Raw genomic sequence first — 16,728 nt, 5'->3', positions numbered from 1 at the left:
CAACAGCCAAATAAAACTGCTATACTGCTGGAAGCCTTCTGTCCTACACATTGCAACTGCACACAGAATCAAGAACAAATCATTCCTCTGTCCTCTTAGAGCAACCAAACCTCACAAAAACATCCTGCTCCACCTCACAGGTTTTCTCCTTTCACTTCTGGGTACAAAACAGCATCCTACAGGAAAGCTGCTACAGGTGTATGGGAAAGTTAATGAAATCCAGTCTTTGGATCCTCTCTTCTTTATCCTTACCTTTCAACTGTCAAGGAAGACACAGAATGTTCTCTCTTTTATCTTTTCCAAGAGCACTGTATGTAAATTCTAAGGATAGATTTATGATTAGGGCTTATAGCAGCAAAACCAAAAACAAACAAAACAAAAAAGGCATTTTCTCATGCCCTTCTGTGATCTTTGCAAACATCTGTGCTCTTCCTAAATCCCATCCACATTCCATTATTCAGACATACTAAATGAGAATTTCTTGGTGGAGCACATCAAACACACTTCAAAATCCACGAAACAATAAAATGCATGAACAGTAAGGCCTCCTGGGATTTCTCCTAGCTGTCACCCCACAATGTCTACATTTGACAGCACCTCTGCACCTTTCAGAGACTTCTGTAAGTGCCTTTTGTAGCCAGTTATGTAACAGCTTTATATTGTGCTGATATGCTGGGGGGAAATGTGGTCGTCTACCTGAGCCAAGGTTCAGCTGAAGGCAAAATACACAGAGGTTGATTGCTTTACTCTGAAAAAGTATCACTGTTAGAACAAAAAAAGAGAAAAGGGTTTAGTAAAGCTGGGGGATTTATAAATCTGGTTTCTATAACTCTGTCAGGACACTTAACACGCACTTCTGACAGCAGCTACTGCTGCTGCAGTTCTGAGCAGTGGCTCAGAATGAGTGCTTAAAATACACAACAGCCATTAAAACTATGATCCACTGAAGCTTAGTTTTATGGTGAGAGACACAGACTGAGCAAGCCAAGTGGGAATACAGACCAGTGTACCTGAAAGACAGAAAAAGCTGGGTGAACCAGGTCATCCTCAACAACACAAAGACTTCTCAACTCCTAAGTGCCTGCAACTCTTCTGACACTTGTCAACAGCAAAGCTCATTCTCCACTCAGGCAGAGCCTCTGTGCAACTTGCCAAGCATGAATGAACTGCCTGTTAGGCAAATTATCCAAGGGCTCCCATCAGTTTCCTTGGAGCATGTAGGACACTAAGGCACCTCACTAACATATTTTGCCCAAGGCTCTTGGAATATTTCAGCTGATAGAAACTCAGGGTGCATTGATCTGTCTTTCAGCAAGCTCCTGACCCTCCTTTATGCCAGTACTGGCATTCTTGTGACATCTGGTGAGCCAACACTGCTTGAAAAATGAGCAGGAAAGTAATCCAAGGACAATACAGCAACACAGGTAACACACCCAGCAAGAAAGGTCTTTTGGACAGGTCAGCATCCTAAAGCGAGCTGGATCCAAAGGAAGGTTTAACACAACAGAAATGGCAGCACCAGGACTGCTGTAACATCAATTTACACAGGCCTAGACCAGAACAGGAATGGACTTTCACGTGCTTGATTCCCAAAGGACACACTCTCAGGTTTATTTGAGGACAATAAAACCCTCCACTTCCCCTGAAGACTATGCTGGATAAAAACTTGTAGCATCAGTTACAAAGTTGTTGCAAATCAAGAAAAATCTACAGATTTATGCTCCTAAACCGCATAAACACTGCATTTCAGATATTTACAGTGAATGCTTTTTGAGTAAAGCCAGAAAATCAGCACCTTTACCACATTTTCAGGGGTAAGGTATTGGCACATGTAAATAAATCCATATAAGCAGTGAGGGGAGAGCCAGCAGACACAGTGGGGCTTTCCTGGGAGAGCAGTCACTCCTATAAACACCCTTCCCTATAAACCACAAGTGTTTGTCATCCAAACGCTGCTGACACACAGGTTGGGGGGAAGGGTACAGCATTTTTGTTTGCTTGTTTACACAAAGCTATTCCACAGATTATCCCTGGGAAAAAAAGGAAAAAAAAAAAAAAAAACCACTACGAAACATAATTACACTCAACATTAAAATCAAGTACATTAGAACCAGGCCAGAAGGGAGCTGCAGATGAAAAACAAATAGGAAAGAAAAAAAGGAAGATACTTAAAAATATAAAAGCTTCAAGGGTAGCTAGTCTATAATCCTAGAAATGCTCGTCCCTGCTTTTCATATAGAAGGAAGCATATTAAATGCATAAAAAAACTACAGTTTTATAAGAAAAATAAAGGTCAGTACTCCATGTATTATGGGATTGCATGTGGGGGTAAAGGAATTTGGAAAACAATGCATGCCTAGTCTTCAACTGAATGTTGTTCCTTCAAGCATTTTTCTTATGAAGCATTAAAGTAGCAACAAGTAATTTAAATAATAAAGTCTAAACAATTACTTTCTGGGCATGACCTTTTTAAATTAAGGTTCAGGAGTTATTTCTGAATCTGCTCAATTTCACCCAGGCAAGCAATTCTACCAAACTTCATGAAACAATTTATGTATGGGAAGTTAAACACAGACTTAAATGCTACAGATGAAGACATTTTACACACATAAAGCTTTCCAATGCAATCTGTAATTTCACTTCAATGACGTAAACAGCCTATTTGATTTAAATAAAAGCACATCCAGGTTTTTTTGGTTGCTTTTTTGTTTTGAGTCGGGTTCTCTCTACTCAATCAGGGAAAATGTTCCAAACAGGAGAGAGGCAAAAGGAAAGGTCTTTATTTTTAAAATAAAATACTTCCCATTTCACACGGCTTGATTTTGACAGTACAATTAGGACAAGCCAATTATCAAATGAGGTGGAAGGGGTAACCAGGATGTAATTAATGGAATAACAATTGCAGAATAGTAAAATCCAAGAGACTCTTAGCAGAACTTTATAAGACACCGCATCTTTAAACATGCAAATATAACGGTTTCTCTAAAAATTCTATTTCTTTTTTAAAAATCCCATAGTCCGAGTTTATTAGCTGCACTTTTTGAATGAACAGATACAGACTATACGCAATTGCTACTTCAAAGAATTACTCTGAGTAACAAACATGAGTGTTGTTTGGTTTATGTATAGTCAAATAAATTAGGGAACATTCGACTGTTTAAAATATTGTTTATTAACAACATACATTCAAAGGAGCGCTCTGAAATACGCAGCACAAACACATTCCAGCTGACAATCACTTCGTTTTCCAGTCCGTTTAAACACTGATTTGAGATCTCTGCAGCAACAAAGCTGGTAGCATAACGGAGAGTTACGTAACACAAACCACTCTCTCTCTTTGCCCACAAAACGACAGCAGATAACCCCACTTCCCTTTCCCCCGGCAGACGGGACGTATCCCGAGGCTTTAGGAAGAGCACCCACTCCATCGCCGCTGGGTGCTACGGCGCTGCCCCGGGGGATGCGCGGCACCGCTCAAAGGCGATGGATGAGCGGCGAGCCGGGCAAACCCCGCTGCTGGCCGAGCGCAGCCTTTGTTCTCCCGGGAGGCGCGGCTGTCGCGCCCCAGCCGGCGGGACACAGGTGGGGACCGGCGGCTCCGGCCCTGCCCCGCGCCTTCGGGCCCGGCACGGCCGCGGGCCCCGTTTGAACCTGCCCGCGCTTTGGGGAAGGAACCGCAGCCGCTCCCGGCGGGCGGGGCGGGCCGGGGCTGCCCCGGCCGGGCGGTGCAGGAGCCCCTCCGCTTCCCCCCTCGGGAAAAGGGGCTTAACCCTTGGCTCGCCCCGCTGCCCTCACCCCCTCCTCCCCTGGCCGGACGCGCGCCCCGTGCGCGCCGCAGTCTCCTCCTCCCGCGGCCCGGCCGGAGGCGGGCGGGGGCCGGGGCCGGGCAGGAGCGCGGGGAGCGGCCAGGCACGGCGGGGCAGCGCTGCGCGCAGCCACACCTACCTGTCTTCTCGTGGTCATAGCCCACCACGATGAAGTAGTCGGCCAGCCTGGCCATGGCTGCGCGGGGCGCGCCTCGGCCTCACCACCCCAGCGGCTGCGGCGGCGGCTCGGGGCAGGCTCAGCATCCTCCGCTCCGCGCCCGCCGCAGGAGGAACGGCACCACCTCAGCCATGTTGGAGGCGCGGGCACGCCGTGCGCCTGCGCGCCGCCCGGACCGCTCGCCGTGACCCCGGGGCTGGGCGGGGGCTGGGGCGGCCCGGCCCGGCTGTCCCGCAGTGCCGCTGCCCCGGGCCGACCGCCGTGCCGGGACGCCGCTGCCAGCGCCGCGGCCTCCCGTCGCAGCCCCCCGCGGGCGGGGAGGGTCCGGCGGGGGAGGTCCGCGCCCCGCCCGAGCGGGGCTTTGTCTCCCGGCAGCCTCCCCCTGCGCGGTGGCCGCCCGGGGAGCAGCGGGTCTGGAGCCCGTTCTCCTTACAAAAGACACTCGCGGCGGGTCGGAGCGCTCTGTGTGCCCGGGGAGACCCAAGTGTTTGAGCGGGGCTGCACCTCGCCGCTCCCGCGAGGAGCTGCCGGGGCCGGGCATCGCCCTCACCGAGGCTCCGCCGAAATGGAAGCCGGCGGCGAGATAACGGCGGCCCCGCCAGCCCGGCCTCGGGAATCGGGGATTGCGCCTCCGGAATGTGTCCCGGTCACGTTTTGTCCGGGGTGTGCGGGACGGGCCGCCGCGGGGGGAGCCGTGCCGCGGCCCCGCTGGGCTCTGTGGCGGTGCCGAGGGTCGGCGCGGGGGTCTCGGCAGCGGCCCCCTCGCAGCGGCACCCACGGCCCGGAGCGGGCTGCGCTGCCCCGCCCGGCCCTGCTCCCCGCGGGTGGCGGCGCCGGGGCCGAGCCTGGCGCGGCGCTGGCCAGCGGTGCCTCGGCGTGACCCGCGTGGCCTCGGACGTGCCGGCCCGGGCACGGGCGGTGGCCGCCGGGGCGCTCAGCGAGCCGCGCCGGGAGCTGCCGTGATGCTATTTATAACGTGCAGATGAGGCAGGCACCTTTTGGACCGTGGCCCTCGAAAGCTCGGTGGACTTTTCCAGCAGTGGCGGAGATGCTGAGGATAAAGGAGAGGACAGTACAGCGCTTGGGTCGCTGGCGGAGCCTGCAAAAACCACTCTGATGAGCATCTATGTACGTCCCGTTTGACAGCACAGAGAGAAGAAGCAGCGCGGAGGACGTGGGTTGCATTCCAGCGAGGAGCAGTCGTGGAAGTGGGTGGCTGGGTGTGGAAGTGCAGCAAACTGGATTCGCTCCTGACGATGAGAGACCCAGCAGACAGTCATAAGTGGTCTCAGAGACATTTCTGCTTTAAACACGCCGTTCTTACACCTCTTAGATGGGACGTAGTGATGCGGTGTCTTGCTGATAAGCCAGATGCAAATTGGTCAGGAAGCTTCAAGCAGTGCTCCCGCTTGTGCCTTCTCAGTGGAGGGCAGAGGTTGACATCTCGGAGTCATCAGCTTCGTGATTTAGCTGTTTTGAAGCAAATGACATGTGTAAAGATCTAATCCTAATACATTTCCTTGTTTAGGAGTAAAGAAAAATGTGTAATATATACATCAAAAAGATTGACCATACTTTTTGAGAAAGAGATGCACTTCATGGGGTCAGTCACTTCTAGGTATGAGTTAGATAGGACTTTGTTAAGTTGTGCATAGGCATTTTGGTTTCAGGACAGAACAACAGTTCACAGCAGCAAAGGATAATGTTCTGTACAGCTAAACATGGAGGGAAAGTTTAAAGACACTAAGAAATTACCTAATTTGGAGCTGAAATGAGTCCCTAGAGTTATCATATCTGCACTCATAAAAAGATTCAATGTGCAATAACAAGTCTTAATAGTAAAATCTCTCTGCTCTTTTAACACAGACCTCTAGTAGGGAAGAATCACTCACACCTTTCCCAGAGCATTAATAAATGCTCAAGAGCAAAAAATAAATGTTCTAGAGCAAGGTGTTTATTTAGTGATTTCCCAGTACTGCTAGTGTTCACTTTACAGCTTTGCTCCTTTTGCCATCTAGATCAGTACAGCCAAAGTTTATAAAGTTTATAGAAGTGGCACATCTTAAATAAGAAATAGGAAGTTTAGTTGAGCTTATTTATTTCACAGAATCACAGAATGGTTTGGGTCAGGAGGGAGCTTAAAGATCATCCTGTCCCAACCCCCTTGTTACAGGCAGGGACACATGCCACTAGACCAGGTTGCTCTGACCCATCCAACCACACCACAAACACTTCCAGGGATGTGGCATCCACAACTTCTCTGGGCAACTTCCCTCAAGTATAGAGCAATCTTATGTTTTTATAGGACAAATGAAGAAGTGGAACAGGCACAGTGTTTGTTCACCTAAATTCTGATGAAAAGTGAAACTGAATGCTCACCCAGACCACCAAGGCTTTATTCCCTCACTTGCAGCAGGGTAGCCCAGCTCCTCACAGGAGAAGCAGGGGCTCACAGAGGACACCAAGGCACAGGTCTCCACAAGCCCCTAGTCATGTACTTACCCCAGGGGAAGAATTGCAAGGCTGCAGCCTCTCCAAGAGCCTGAAAGCACTCAAGGGACAATGTTGCCACACTCACATTGTGCCCTTGCCAGCAGCAAGGTGTGAACCTTCACAATACCTTCTACATTTCACTCCTCCTTCTGAACACAGGGAATTCAGATTCTACCAACCCATGCCAGAACAGGGGGGCAGCCATGACCCTGACCAGATTTCCCCTACCAACAGACATCCCCCACTCATTTTGGAGGCTTTGTTTGATGCACTCAAACCTGTCAGACAAAAGGCTCACCAGGGCACCTCCAGCGGGACCACCGAAATGGAATCACCCCTTTGTCACTGTGCTCTTGGCATGGAGAGAACTGGCTGAGTGCAGGCACTAACAGTTAGGTTTTTCTGTGTGGAGCTTGATTGAGGTTTTAGATCCTTCAGGGGGTGCCATTCTTCTATTAGTATTATCTTTCTGCTGATTTCCTGCAGCCTGAAATACAATCAGGTCTATTCATACTCATGGCATATGAATTCAGAACAATTTGTTTAAACAAAGTGAAATATGCAAAGGCACTTTCACTGGCTTCAAACAACAGTTTTCTTCTATAATCAGCACAGAATATTTGCCTCACACTGATTCCCCATTGCTACCTGCAGATTTTAGACCTTTTCTTGTCAAATAAATCTCAGCCTGAATAAAATGCTCTATAAACAGCAACTCATCTTCACCATGTCCCTGCCAGAGCAGATACTTGTTGTAAGGTCTTCTGCATGGGAGCCCCAAGAGGTTGAGTGGTACACCCAAGATAAGCAGTTAACAGGAGCTGGCTGCTCCTCCAGGCCAGCTTCCCACCATGGATGAGGCAGCATCAGGGAGACCCTGCACTTCACATCACACACTGGTCTGGCTGAACTGCTTGGCATTGCCTCAGCCTCACAGCTTGTGAATGATATTGCTATGGAACATTCTGTGGAACTGGGGTGGGGTTTTGGGGGGGTTTTTTGATAGTTTTTTGGTTTTTTTTTTTTTTAAGGAAATAACTATTTGTGGCATAATTTTTAAAAAATTGGTCACTGTTACGTCACAGTACCAATTCAGTGACTATTGCTCATTTCCAAACTGCATGAGAATGCAAGTTCATAGAAAGAACAAAATGAGCATCTGAACAAAGAACATGATGTTTTGTGGTAGATTTGAACCAGCTTTACCTGCTGACGCCCTTTCACAAATCACATCATCAACAAACTGATCATTTATGTGTCAGAGTTTGCCACCTCATGAATTTACATGCAGTAATTTTGTATCATTGAGATGATAGTTACAGTCAGTATGGAAGAAACATGAGAGTTGTGTTACTACTGTTATTACTATTCCTAAATCAACTAGGAATTTTTTTCTGCATTGTTTGGCTAAGAGTATACAAAATACACTTCCCGTTTAAGCCAAAGATTTTAATAAGGGGATTTCCAGCATTTGAGGAAATGTGTGATTTTTTTTTTTTTTTACTGGAATGGGAGACTTCATTTGAGTCAAAGTAATGCTTATCACATAAAATCCTGCCTTCTCATTCGGAAAAAGCTAGATTCAGTTTCAACTTCTGCTAATCAAGGAAAAGCTTGAACTCGCACGAGCTTGAGCTGCCTCATGAGGTCTCTAATATCCAGCCGTCGCGGGCTGATGCAGTCGTACAGCTCATTCTAGACCACTTATTTTCCCATTTCTTCCTCCCTGTGTTTCCCCCCAAGCCTCTCGCTCTGCCCGTTTGTGCTCCGGAGCACGGTCCGAGGCGCGGGCAGCGCGGCTGCGGCTCCGCGGAGCTGCGGGCGGAAGGGACGGGGTTGAGCCCGGGGCAGCCCCGCCGGCTGCCGGCGCTCCGGGGCCGCCGCCGCGTCCCGCCCCGCGCTCGGCCGGGCAGGTGCGGCGGGCAGCGGATCCGGGCTTGCCCGGCGGCCGGCTCCGGCCCGGGGGAACGGCCTCGCCCCGCGGAGCCGCGCAGTGGGCTCGGGGCAGAGGGACGGCCGGCTGATGCCATGGGGAGCAGCGACAGGCAGTGCTGGCCCTCCCCTCCGGCCGGGTGGTGGCAGCTCCCGGGCCAGCCTGCCCCGCACAGGTAGATGCCGGAGACAGGAGGCTCCAGATGTCTGGACCCTGCTAGCGAGCGAGGGGAGGGAGGGAGGGAGGGAGCACCTTAGACCGAGTGAGCAGTGCACAGGAAAGTTTCCGTCATCCCCCTGCACATACCTCTCCGGGGTGTTGTTATACACCGCGGTTATCTAGAAAGGCACAGTCACGAGCACACGCTCACTCACCTGACTTTTGAAACACTTTGCTTGGGGCAAGATGCGAGAGAAACATTTCACCAGCTCATTCCTTCCTGCCGAGCGTCTCTCGCTGGCCAGGGGACCCTGGGCGCAGATCTCCTGGGGCATTTCCCTCGGTGCCGCCGAATTTGCACTGCGACGAGTCAGCGGAGACACGGTCCATCCGCTGCTGGCTTCCAGCACCCCCTGCGAAGCCGGACCTCCGCATTTCTGAAGCGTCACGGAGCAAAGACGTTAAAGACTGTTAAAAAACCCAACAATAAGGTGGTCAGGCTAAGGTTTTGCTGCTGGCCAGCCGAGAGAATGTTGTGAGAGATCCCGATACTGCACTGGTTCAGCTTTCTGACCGGGAAGTAACTGCACTCACATCTGTGAGGTTTGCGGATTGGGAATAGCACGAGGCACGGCGGATCTTCCCAGCGCCCGTAACCCCAGGGGTTTCAGTGACTCCGTGTTTGCCCCAAAACAATGCCACTTGCTCTGTTCCAAGGCACAGAATGGACTCTAACCTTCATCTCCCAAAATCATTTGAATTGTGATTTACTTGAATCGATTAAGTAAATAAAATTCATTTTGTTAGATAAAAAATGTACCCAAGTTAAGTCATAAATATTAATGATGCCCGATTTGCCACCTCATTACTTATGTAAAGAAGGCTGTCATTCCAGTTACTCATTATAAATTCACGTTGTCCAAATATGGGTTTATTTTTGGAACTTTGATATTTGATGGATTTTCATGGATTTTGGAATGGATTGAATCTGGTTTCTACTCCTCTGCTTTCACCCACCTGAGGCTAAGATGTCTAGAATGAGAAATTATTCTACAGACAGCATAAATATAGTGATATTTTGGCGGTTAAAACCCCTGTCCCCAGTAAAACAGGCTGAGGGGCTCATCGGATTTTGCAAGTTGTGCCATGACTCAGAATCCTAAAAGCTGCCGTTATAATTAACAAAATACCAAGGGGGTTGTTTACGATAATTTTCAATAATCTTCTTAACCCCCCCCCCCCCACCATGTTGCCCCCAGTCCAGGTCAGAATGCTTAAGGAGTGCTTGAAATGTGGGGGTGGGGGGGTGCCAAAAGAGAGCTCGCCCAGCCACGCCAAGGTCCACCCACTTCTCAGCGCTGCTCTATAAAAGCGAGCAGTGGAGCGCAGAGCTCGGCAGTGATTACTTCACACACGCACACACACAAAGGAGGAGTTCTCGCTCCTCAGGAAATCCTGCAAGCTCGGATCGCTACTACGAAAACATTTGTCTCAGTGGATTATCCTCACTGTCAGGTAAGAACTATTTTTTTTCCCATCCTTGGCAACAACAAAAGATTCAGGGGAGGTGGAACGCAAGTAAAACTCTGCTAAATTTGGACTGTTTTGAAGAGTTTGGAGTTATGCTGTGGAGTCTTGCACTGGCTCTTGGCATCAGCTGCAGTTTACAACATAAGATCCAGACCTAGCTGGTTCTGCGTGTGAAGTGGGAAGAGGAGCTATCAGGGAATAAACTTCCCGGCAGCAAAACACTTGCTGGAGTTTGGAAACGATGCGTCCGATAGCCAGCTCTCTCTGATCTTATGGGTTTGCTAAATCCTAGTGCAAGCCGCTGGGGGTATTCTGGAAATCCTGCTGGTTTTCAGCCGCCTCTGCAACTAAACTCTCGAGAAACGTAAACTTTGGAGGCTCTGTTATTTACTCTGTGATAAGTTGTTGAGCAAATATTAGCTTCTGGTTCATATCAGACACAAAGTCCCCGGTAGCCTGGGGGCTCTGCGAGGGAAGGAGCTCTCTGGAATCACCAGGAATAAAGGACAGTCCTTACTTGACTTTTATTAGCAAGCATGCTTATAGTTCTTCTCTTTTCCTTCCAGCAGGAGCCCAGCCAGAATGAAACTAGTTCACGTAGCCCTGCTCTATCTCGGCTCTGTGACCTTCTTCGGGGTGGATGCTGCAAGGGTGGACGTAGCGACAGAGTTCAAAAGAAAGTGAGTATCGGAGCGCGCCCTCCTGCCAGCGCCCCGCGCCGCGCGTGGAGCTGCCGAGCCCCCGCGCCTGGCTCCGGCAGCGGTCAGAGGCACTGGATTCCCTGCAGGAATTGCTCGGCTCCTTAAAGGCCTCGTGCCCTTTCAGGAAACACTGGGGGGAGGAGAAGAAAAAAAAAAAAAGAAAAAAATCTCGGCGCTGGCAAAGATTTTCGCCCCTCGAATCTATTTGCTTTGGCTCCCGCTCTGCAGACTTGCGATAACAGGCTCTTCTCTTCCCTTGCGCTCTTTCAGATGGACGAAATGGGCACTAAGCCGAGCCAAGCGGGACGTGAAGCCTGCGGGCTTGCTCCGAGGGCTGGGGGCAGCCGCCGACGTGCTGCCTCTCATACGCACCCAGGACGTGAAGGAGGATTCCCGAGTCTCGCCTCCCAGGTAAATTCCAGCCCTTCCTAGGCTCGGGCACTTGCTCGAGGCAGTGGAAAGTTTCGGGGTCCCCTGGTTTCCGGGTGTTTAGGGTTATTCTCGCTGCCGATCCTCCCCGCCCCAGAGGCAGGTCCTGCCCGGGCTGCCCATCGCGCTGAAAGCAGCCTCCCGCCTTCCTTTCCCCGCGCTCTTTAGCTGGCGGGAGATAGTAGCGCCTTTGCTGCGAAAGTCAGATATAAATAGTAACTTGAGCCCTGGATGCTTAGGAAAAAGTAACAGCCGTAAACCGGCGGGGCCTCTCCTCGCATGGGCAGCAGGCTCTGCTCCGCGCTCCCGCGGAGGGCACAACCGGGACGCCTTGGGGGCAGCTGGGCACCGTCGGGACGAGCCCGTCTCCAGCCTGGGGGCTCCCTGCCCTGCAGACCCTCCCCTTCCCTCGCCCACCGGGTCTCCTCCTCCGGGCCCCCACCGCGCTCTTCTCATGCCCGCTCTCTCTCTTCCTGCAGCAACCGGGAGGATGCTCACATCCGCGTCAAGCGCTACCGCCAAAGCATTAACAGATTCCCCCACTTCCAAACAAAGGCGTGCCGCTTCGGGACGTGCACGGTGCATTGGCTGGTCGACGAGCTCCACAGGGCGGCCGTCAACGATAGGAACGATGCCGCCCCCCCAAACAAGATCAGTCCCCGGGGCTACGGCCGCCGGCGGCGTTCCCTGCCCGAGCGCCGCAGCCCAGCGCGCTCCCCCAGCTCCGGGCGGCGCCCACGGACGCGCCGGGCGCAGCCCCTCGCCGCCTTCCTCGGAGTCTAAAGCGCCGCAAGACCCGGCAGAGGCCGCCTCGACGGATGGACTGAGGCACGGGCTGAGATCCGCCAGGATTCGCGGAGAGCGCCTGCCCGGGCGGGATCCCGGCGCGCCCTCCGCGGGGAGCTGAGAAGGGCAGCGGACGCTGCGCCCCCCGCCCGCCACGGACTCTGGCCCTCCCCGGGCCGGGCACCGCCGGCTCCCGCAGCCGCCGCCGCCCGCGACGCGAAGGCGCCGCCGCTGCTCCCGGGGGGCCGGGCGGCCCTGGCCGCCCTCCCGCGCCCCGCCGCCCCGAGGAGGCGATGCTCAGGGGGGGACCCGCCGGTGGGCGACGGGCCCCGGCCTCGCCCTCTGCCCCCGAGGGTTGGAGGGTGCGCGTCAGCCGTGGGCAAGGACAGGCCGCCCACATCTGCTCTACCCTCTGCGTTATGTGCACCCGGCAGGGAATCGGACACTCATTAGTCCCTGCGGGGACTGCGATATACTTGAACGTCACAGAGAGGAAAAGTGCAATTGTACGTGGTTTTTGTTAATTATAAGTGCGGTGTGTGTGGATCGCGAGATATGCATCGGTATTTAAGATTGTTCTGTGCCATGTCTTTTTTTTTTTTTTTTTGGAAAAAATATATTTTATTTTTATACGGTTTATATATATATATATATATATATTGTATAAGGGCATTTAAAAACATTGTATCCCCTCTATTTTTCATATCGTGAATGTCAAACGTTAAACTCTTTTCCATACCTTTTTTTATCTTGCATTCCAGACTGGTGAAAGATATAGAGAATGTATCAGCTGTTCTCCATGGGTAATATGTGAAATAAAATAAACACAATTATATAAAACACTTCAGTTATGTTGTCTTTAGTGGGGGCAGTGGTCAAGATGAATCATTTCTCACTGTGTTCAGTCCTACTCATGCTAAGCTAGAATGGCAGTCCTGGGACAGACCAAAACTCTTCCCTTGCAAACTTTGTTAGCAGGCACCTTATCTCATCAAACGGAGTAAACTCCCAGCCAGCAACACATCCTGAAATTCCAGGGCAGGTCTGTGGAGAAGGCTCTAAGGCTCTTTTCTGCCCACACATTCAAGCCAGGGCTGAAACGTGTCACAGCTTGGATTGATCGTGCAAGTTTATTTTTTGCCCTAATTAATCAGAGAAACAACTGCACACTTCAACATTGCACAACAAAGTAACAGATTTATTGAGGCAGCACGTTCCAAAAATGGTCATGGCAGCTTCCAAGGTTATTTATGTTGAAGGATTTCCTGGGCCAGTTCAGGTTAAAGTTAAACGGTGACCCGTTCAGTGTGGGGAGAACATTTTGGATAAAAGCTTAGCATGAGGGATTTTGTTGTTTTGTTCTTTTTTGTTGTTTTGTTTTGTTCTCTCTCTTTTTTTTTTTAACAAATTCCAAGCACAGACCAGAAAACAAATGTGAAACTGAACCTTATTAATGCACCACCAGCACCATCTATTGGTGTCTACTCCTTGCACTCCAAGAAAACAAACCTAAAACCTGAACAAGTGCATTTTAATAAATTCTTGGGTGAAATGAAGCATTTCCTCTATTTTACCATATCTCTGAACATAGTTAACATATACAGGAGAGGACTGGGAAACAGCAGAACTCAATGCCTTTAGAATAAATGAAGTGGGGATTTAATTTTTTTTTTAGCCTAATATGAAATTCCTCAAGAACATATGTTTATGAGAAAAATTGAAAAGAACTGGCAATGACACCTTTCCAGGAAACTGCTGCAAAAACCTTGGGTAGGGATCTATTGATGAGATAGTTGGCTGGTATTCATAATTTTTCTTTCCAAACTTTGAAGTTCTGCTCAGAATTGCCTATTTTTAGTTACTTTCTAAGCACTTTCAACTAAGATTTTTGAAATCCCGAGAGTTGAGTTTTCCACTTGAAACATTATTTTTAAAAGAGAGAAAATCAAAGATAATGACACTTTGTCAGTTTTAATTACCTGTTTGTTAACAGCTGGAAGAGAATTTACCTGTCTCCTGCCCTTGGCCTTTCTGATCCAGATTTTGCAAGATGTAAGGGATGACACAAATGCATGGACAAGGTATAGCTGCCAGCTGAGAAACAAGCAAGTGGAACTCGGAAATTAGAATTGTTGCTGTTACAAGTTTTGTGGTGCTTGCAGGGAGAAATTACAATGTGTAGGTGAAAGCATGATCCTACTCAACGTACACAGCACAAGAAAACAACAGCAACAGAACCATCCCATTTAATAGCTACAACGTTTTCCTTGTAAGTTCCACAGTTAGTATTTTTACCATTAAATTTGGGACAGAAGGCTGGATTGGGCTACAGTATGGTTAAGTATGTACTTGCCAGCTAGTTCTTTTTGTTTGCACTGATCTTTTCTTCATTTCCTGCCAAAACCCCACACGGAGTACCTATTCTTCCCTCCTTTCCTCTTCACTGGTGGAAAACACTTCACTCAAGCTGAAAGACCCTGCCCAGAACCAGACAGGGCTCAAACCAGCCAGCTGGTGCAGGATGGCACAATTCTGACCTGACTGGAGTTTAGGAAGTGCAGCTTGTGTTTGGAAGGACCAAGAGCACCACCTGCCGCGCCTGTAAGGAGAAGCAAAACTCTCTGCAATAAACACAACCAAAGAAAAGAGAGATTGGGTTTTTTTAGTTCCCTCCATTCCCCCACCAATCTTTGTAACCATGTGTTTCAAAGCACAAACACTGCTGAAGGAGAGATGTCAGAAAGTAGTGAGCAGCCCAAAGATGGCACACTCTTTGAGTGTAAAGGGCAGACAAGGAAACCCTGGAAACATGATGTCAGTGGATTTTGGCTAACTTAGGCTAGATAAGCTGGAGGAGAATGGCAGCACAGGAGAATGGCAGGCAGGGACTCTTTTCCATACCCCAGCCTCAGTTCTAGTTTTCAGGAAATGGGTTTATAAAGGGTAGAATATATCAAGACAGCATCCTCTCTTCTCATCCATTCCTGCACTAGCCCCAGATGTAACCTGCCCAGGTGAAAGCTCTTCCTTCTGCCCAAGCAGGGGATGATACTGAAAAACTCTGGTGAAGCATCTTTCACTTCATCCCATAAAGTAAAATGTTGGGCACGAATGCTTAAATAGTGGCTGAAATTCATCCATGATCTAGATTAAAATCTCTGACAAGTGTAAGGATTTGGGGTTTCAGGGAGAGCCAGACTGTGAAACAGCACATGGAAGAGAGAATCCTCCTGTAGTAGTACAAGTTCAAGAAGAATTCTGTACTTTGATCAAAGCCAGCTTATGCTGCAATGTGTCAGATGAGAAGTGGAAGATGTCATCAAATGCCTCCCAAATCAGGAGTATCTGTTTACACACCACCTTAGTTAAAATACTCGTTTCTAAGAACAGTCTGGTGTCCCACAGGACAGTATTTCAAAGGCTGCTAAAAACATGACTCGAAGTTCAAACAAGGTTCTAAATTAAAATTAAGTTTTGCAATGGTAAATATGTATTGGAGCAAGAATTCATCCTTGTCCACCAATCTGTTCAAGAGCAGATGCCAAAGGAGTGGTCACCATTCTCAGCACGGAAGAGTTCATGGAGTATTCTTTAGGAGTGATTACTGTGTTTTGTACATACCCTAGGGACACCCTATGGCAGACAAAAAAATCTATTCTATTTAATTCTATTCTATTTACTTAATCCATTCTATTCTATCCAAAATTCTTCACTATAGACAATTTTTCATTACCAAAATGGATTCCAAAGGCTATTTTTATTTCAGAAAGTTTTTTGGGCTTCATTATAAGTTCTACATGGAATGATGGCAAAGTGCCTAAAATGCTGATATATACAAGGACTTCCCCATGAAGCCCTAGTGCAGGTCCCCTAACCTGGAAGAGGAAAACAAGGAATTATTTTTCTTTCTCCAGCTGGTACCACAAAATTTAAGCAGCCATGTCACGTGATCAACCGCAAAAATTGTTTGTTCTCCAGTTACATCAGAAAGAGTCAGAGTTCCTCTGCTGTTACCTAGGAACAACTTCTACTGCATCCAAAAAGTAGAGACACTGGTGTACTTTCAGATGATTATCAAAATCTGCAAAGCATCTCGGTCCGTGCTAAGAAGAACTGCAGTCAGGTGCCAGATAGAAACTCTTTCTGCAAGCACAATGACAGAAGGGGGAATACTAATGAATACTTTGGCACATATGAAGCCTTTTCTGGCTCATTGAGTACCCAAAGGACAGCAAGTCATAATTAAAGCCAATAATGGCAACTCCAGACAGCCATCCAAATAGTTTCCTTGTGCCGTCAATTCACCGTTTCATATTATCTCACATCATACTTAAGTAGTGTGGAGCACACAGGCATCAGGAGAAAGAATTCCAGCATGACTGAGTACAACCAATAAGTCAATCCAATTATGCCTAATTAAAACCTATTTATTGCATTCACAAGGGTTTGCTTTTATTATTCAAATATTTTTTAAGGAACGGGGCTTTTTTCACTAAATAATTGTGTCAGCTTTGAAATTGTTTTAATCTTTAAATACTTAATTCTTTGGAGTGAGGCCATGTATCCTTCATGAGAAGCAGGAGCATAATTTGTTCATGAGGTAAAAAACTTTGCTATGTAAAAGCCTTTTTACTACAAGCTATGTACACTAGTCAAATTGCTTGGTAATGTCTCAAAATGAAAAACAAATGGTCCCATTAAGACTAGAATCAC

General features: G+C 48.8%; 2 protein-coding genes and 1 long non-coding RNA gene across 10 annotated transcripts in view; 1 reads left to right on the top strand and 2 right to left on the bottom strand.

Moving 5' to 3' along the window:
- SBF2 (SET binding factor 2) overlaps positions 1-4,132 on the bottom strand; it is a 234,178-nt gene extending 230,046 nt beyond the window's left edge. For all 7 annotated transcript variants that reach the window (XM_059848847.1, XM_059848850.1, XM_059848852.1 and 4 more), the window contains exon 1: positions 3,946-4,132. In XM_059848847.1, coding sequence (XP_059704830.1) covers positions 3,946-4,000 — 55 coding nt within the window. In that variant the 5' untranslated portion in view covers positions 4,001-4,132. The remainder of the gene's footprint in view (positions 1-3,945) is intronic.
- Positions 4,133-5,070: 938 nt separating this feature from the next.
- On the bottom strand, positions 5,071-9,681 carry LOC132328746 (uncharacterized). Its single transcript, XR_009486853.1, has 2 exons — positions 8,785-9,681; positions 5,071-5,454 (listed from the first exon to the last, which is right to left on the bottom strand). It is a non-coding gene; the product is annotated as an uncharacterized LOC132328746 (long non-coding RNA).
- A 274-nt stretch (positions 9,682-9,955) lies between these two features.
- On the top strand, positions 9,956-12,855 carry ADM (adrenomedullin). Of its 2 annotated transcripts, none has more exons than XM_059848845.1 (4): positions 9,956-10,084; positions 10,666-10,779; positions 11,071-11,211; positions 11,709-12,855. In XM_059848845.1, the coding sequence occupies exons 2-4, from the start codon at positions 10,682-10,684 to the stop codon at positions 12,010-12,012; spliced, it is 543 nt and encodes a 180-aa protein (XP_059704828.1). In that variant the 5' UTR covers positions 9,956-10,084; positions 10,666-10,681; the 3' UTR covers positions 12,013-12,855. The 2 variants fall into 2 exon arrangements, with proteins under 2 accessions (XP_059704828.1, XP_059704829.1); XM_059848846.1 differs by having other exon boundaries at positions 9,964-10,084; positions 10,669-10,779.
- Positions 12,856-16,728: the final 3,873 nt, after the last annotated feature.

Source organism: Haemorhous mexicanus, chromosome 6 (assembly GCF_027477595.1).
Source record: "Haemorhous mexicanus isolate bHaeMex1 chromosome 6, bHaeMex1.pri, whole genome shotgun sequence".
Lineage (NCBI taxonomy): Eukaryota > Metazoa > Chordata > Aves > Passeriformes > Fringillidae > Haemorhous > Haemorhous mexicanus.
Note: the sequence above shows the minus strand (reverse complement) of the source record. Positions and strands in the feature narration are given on the sequence as shown.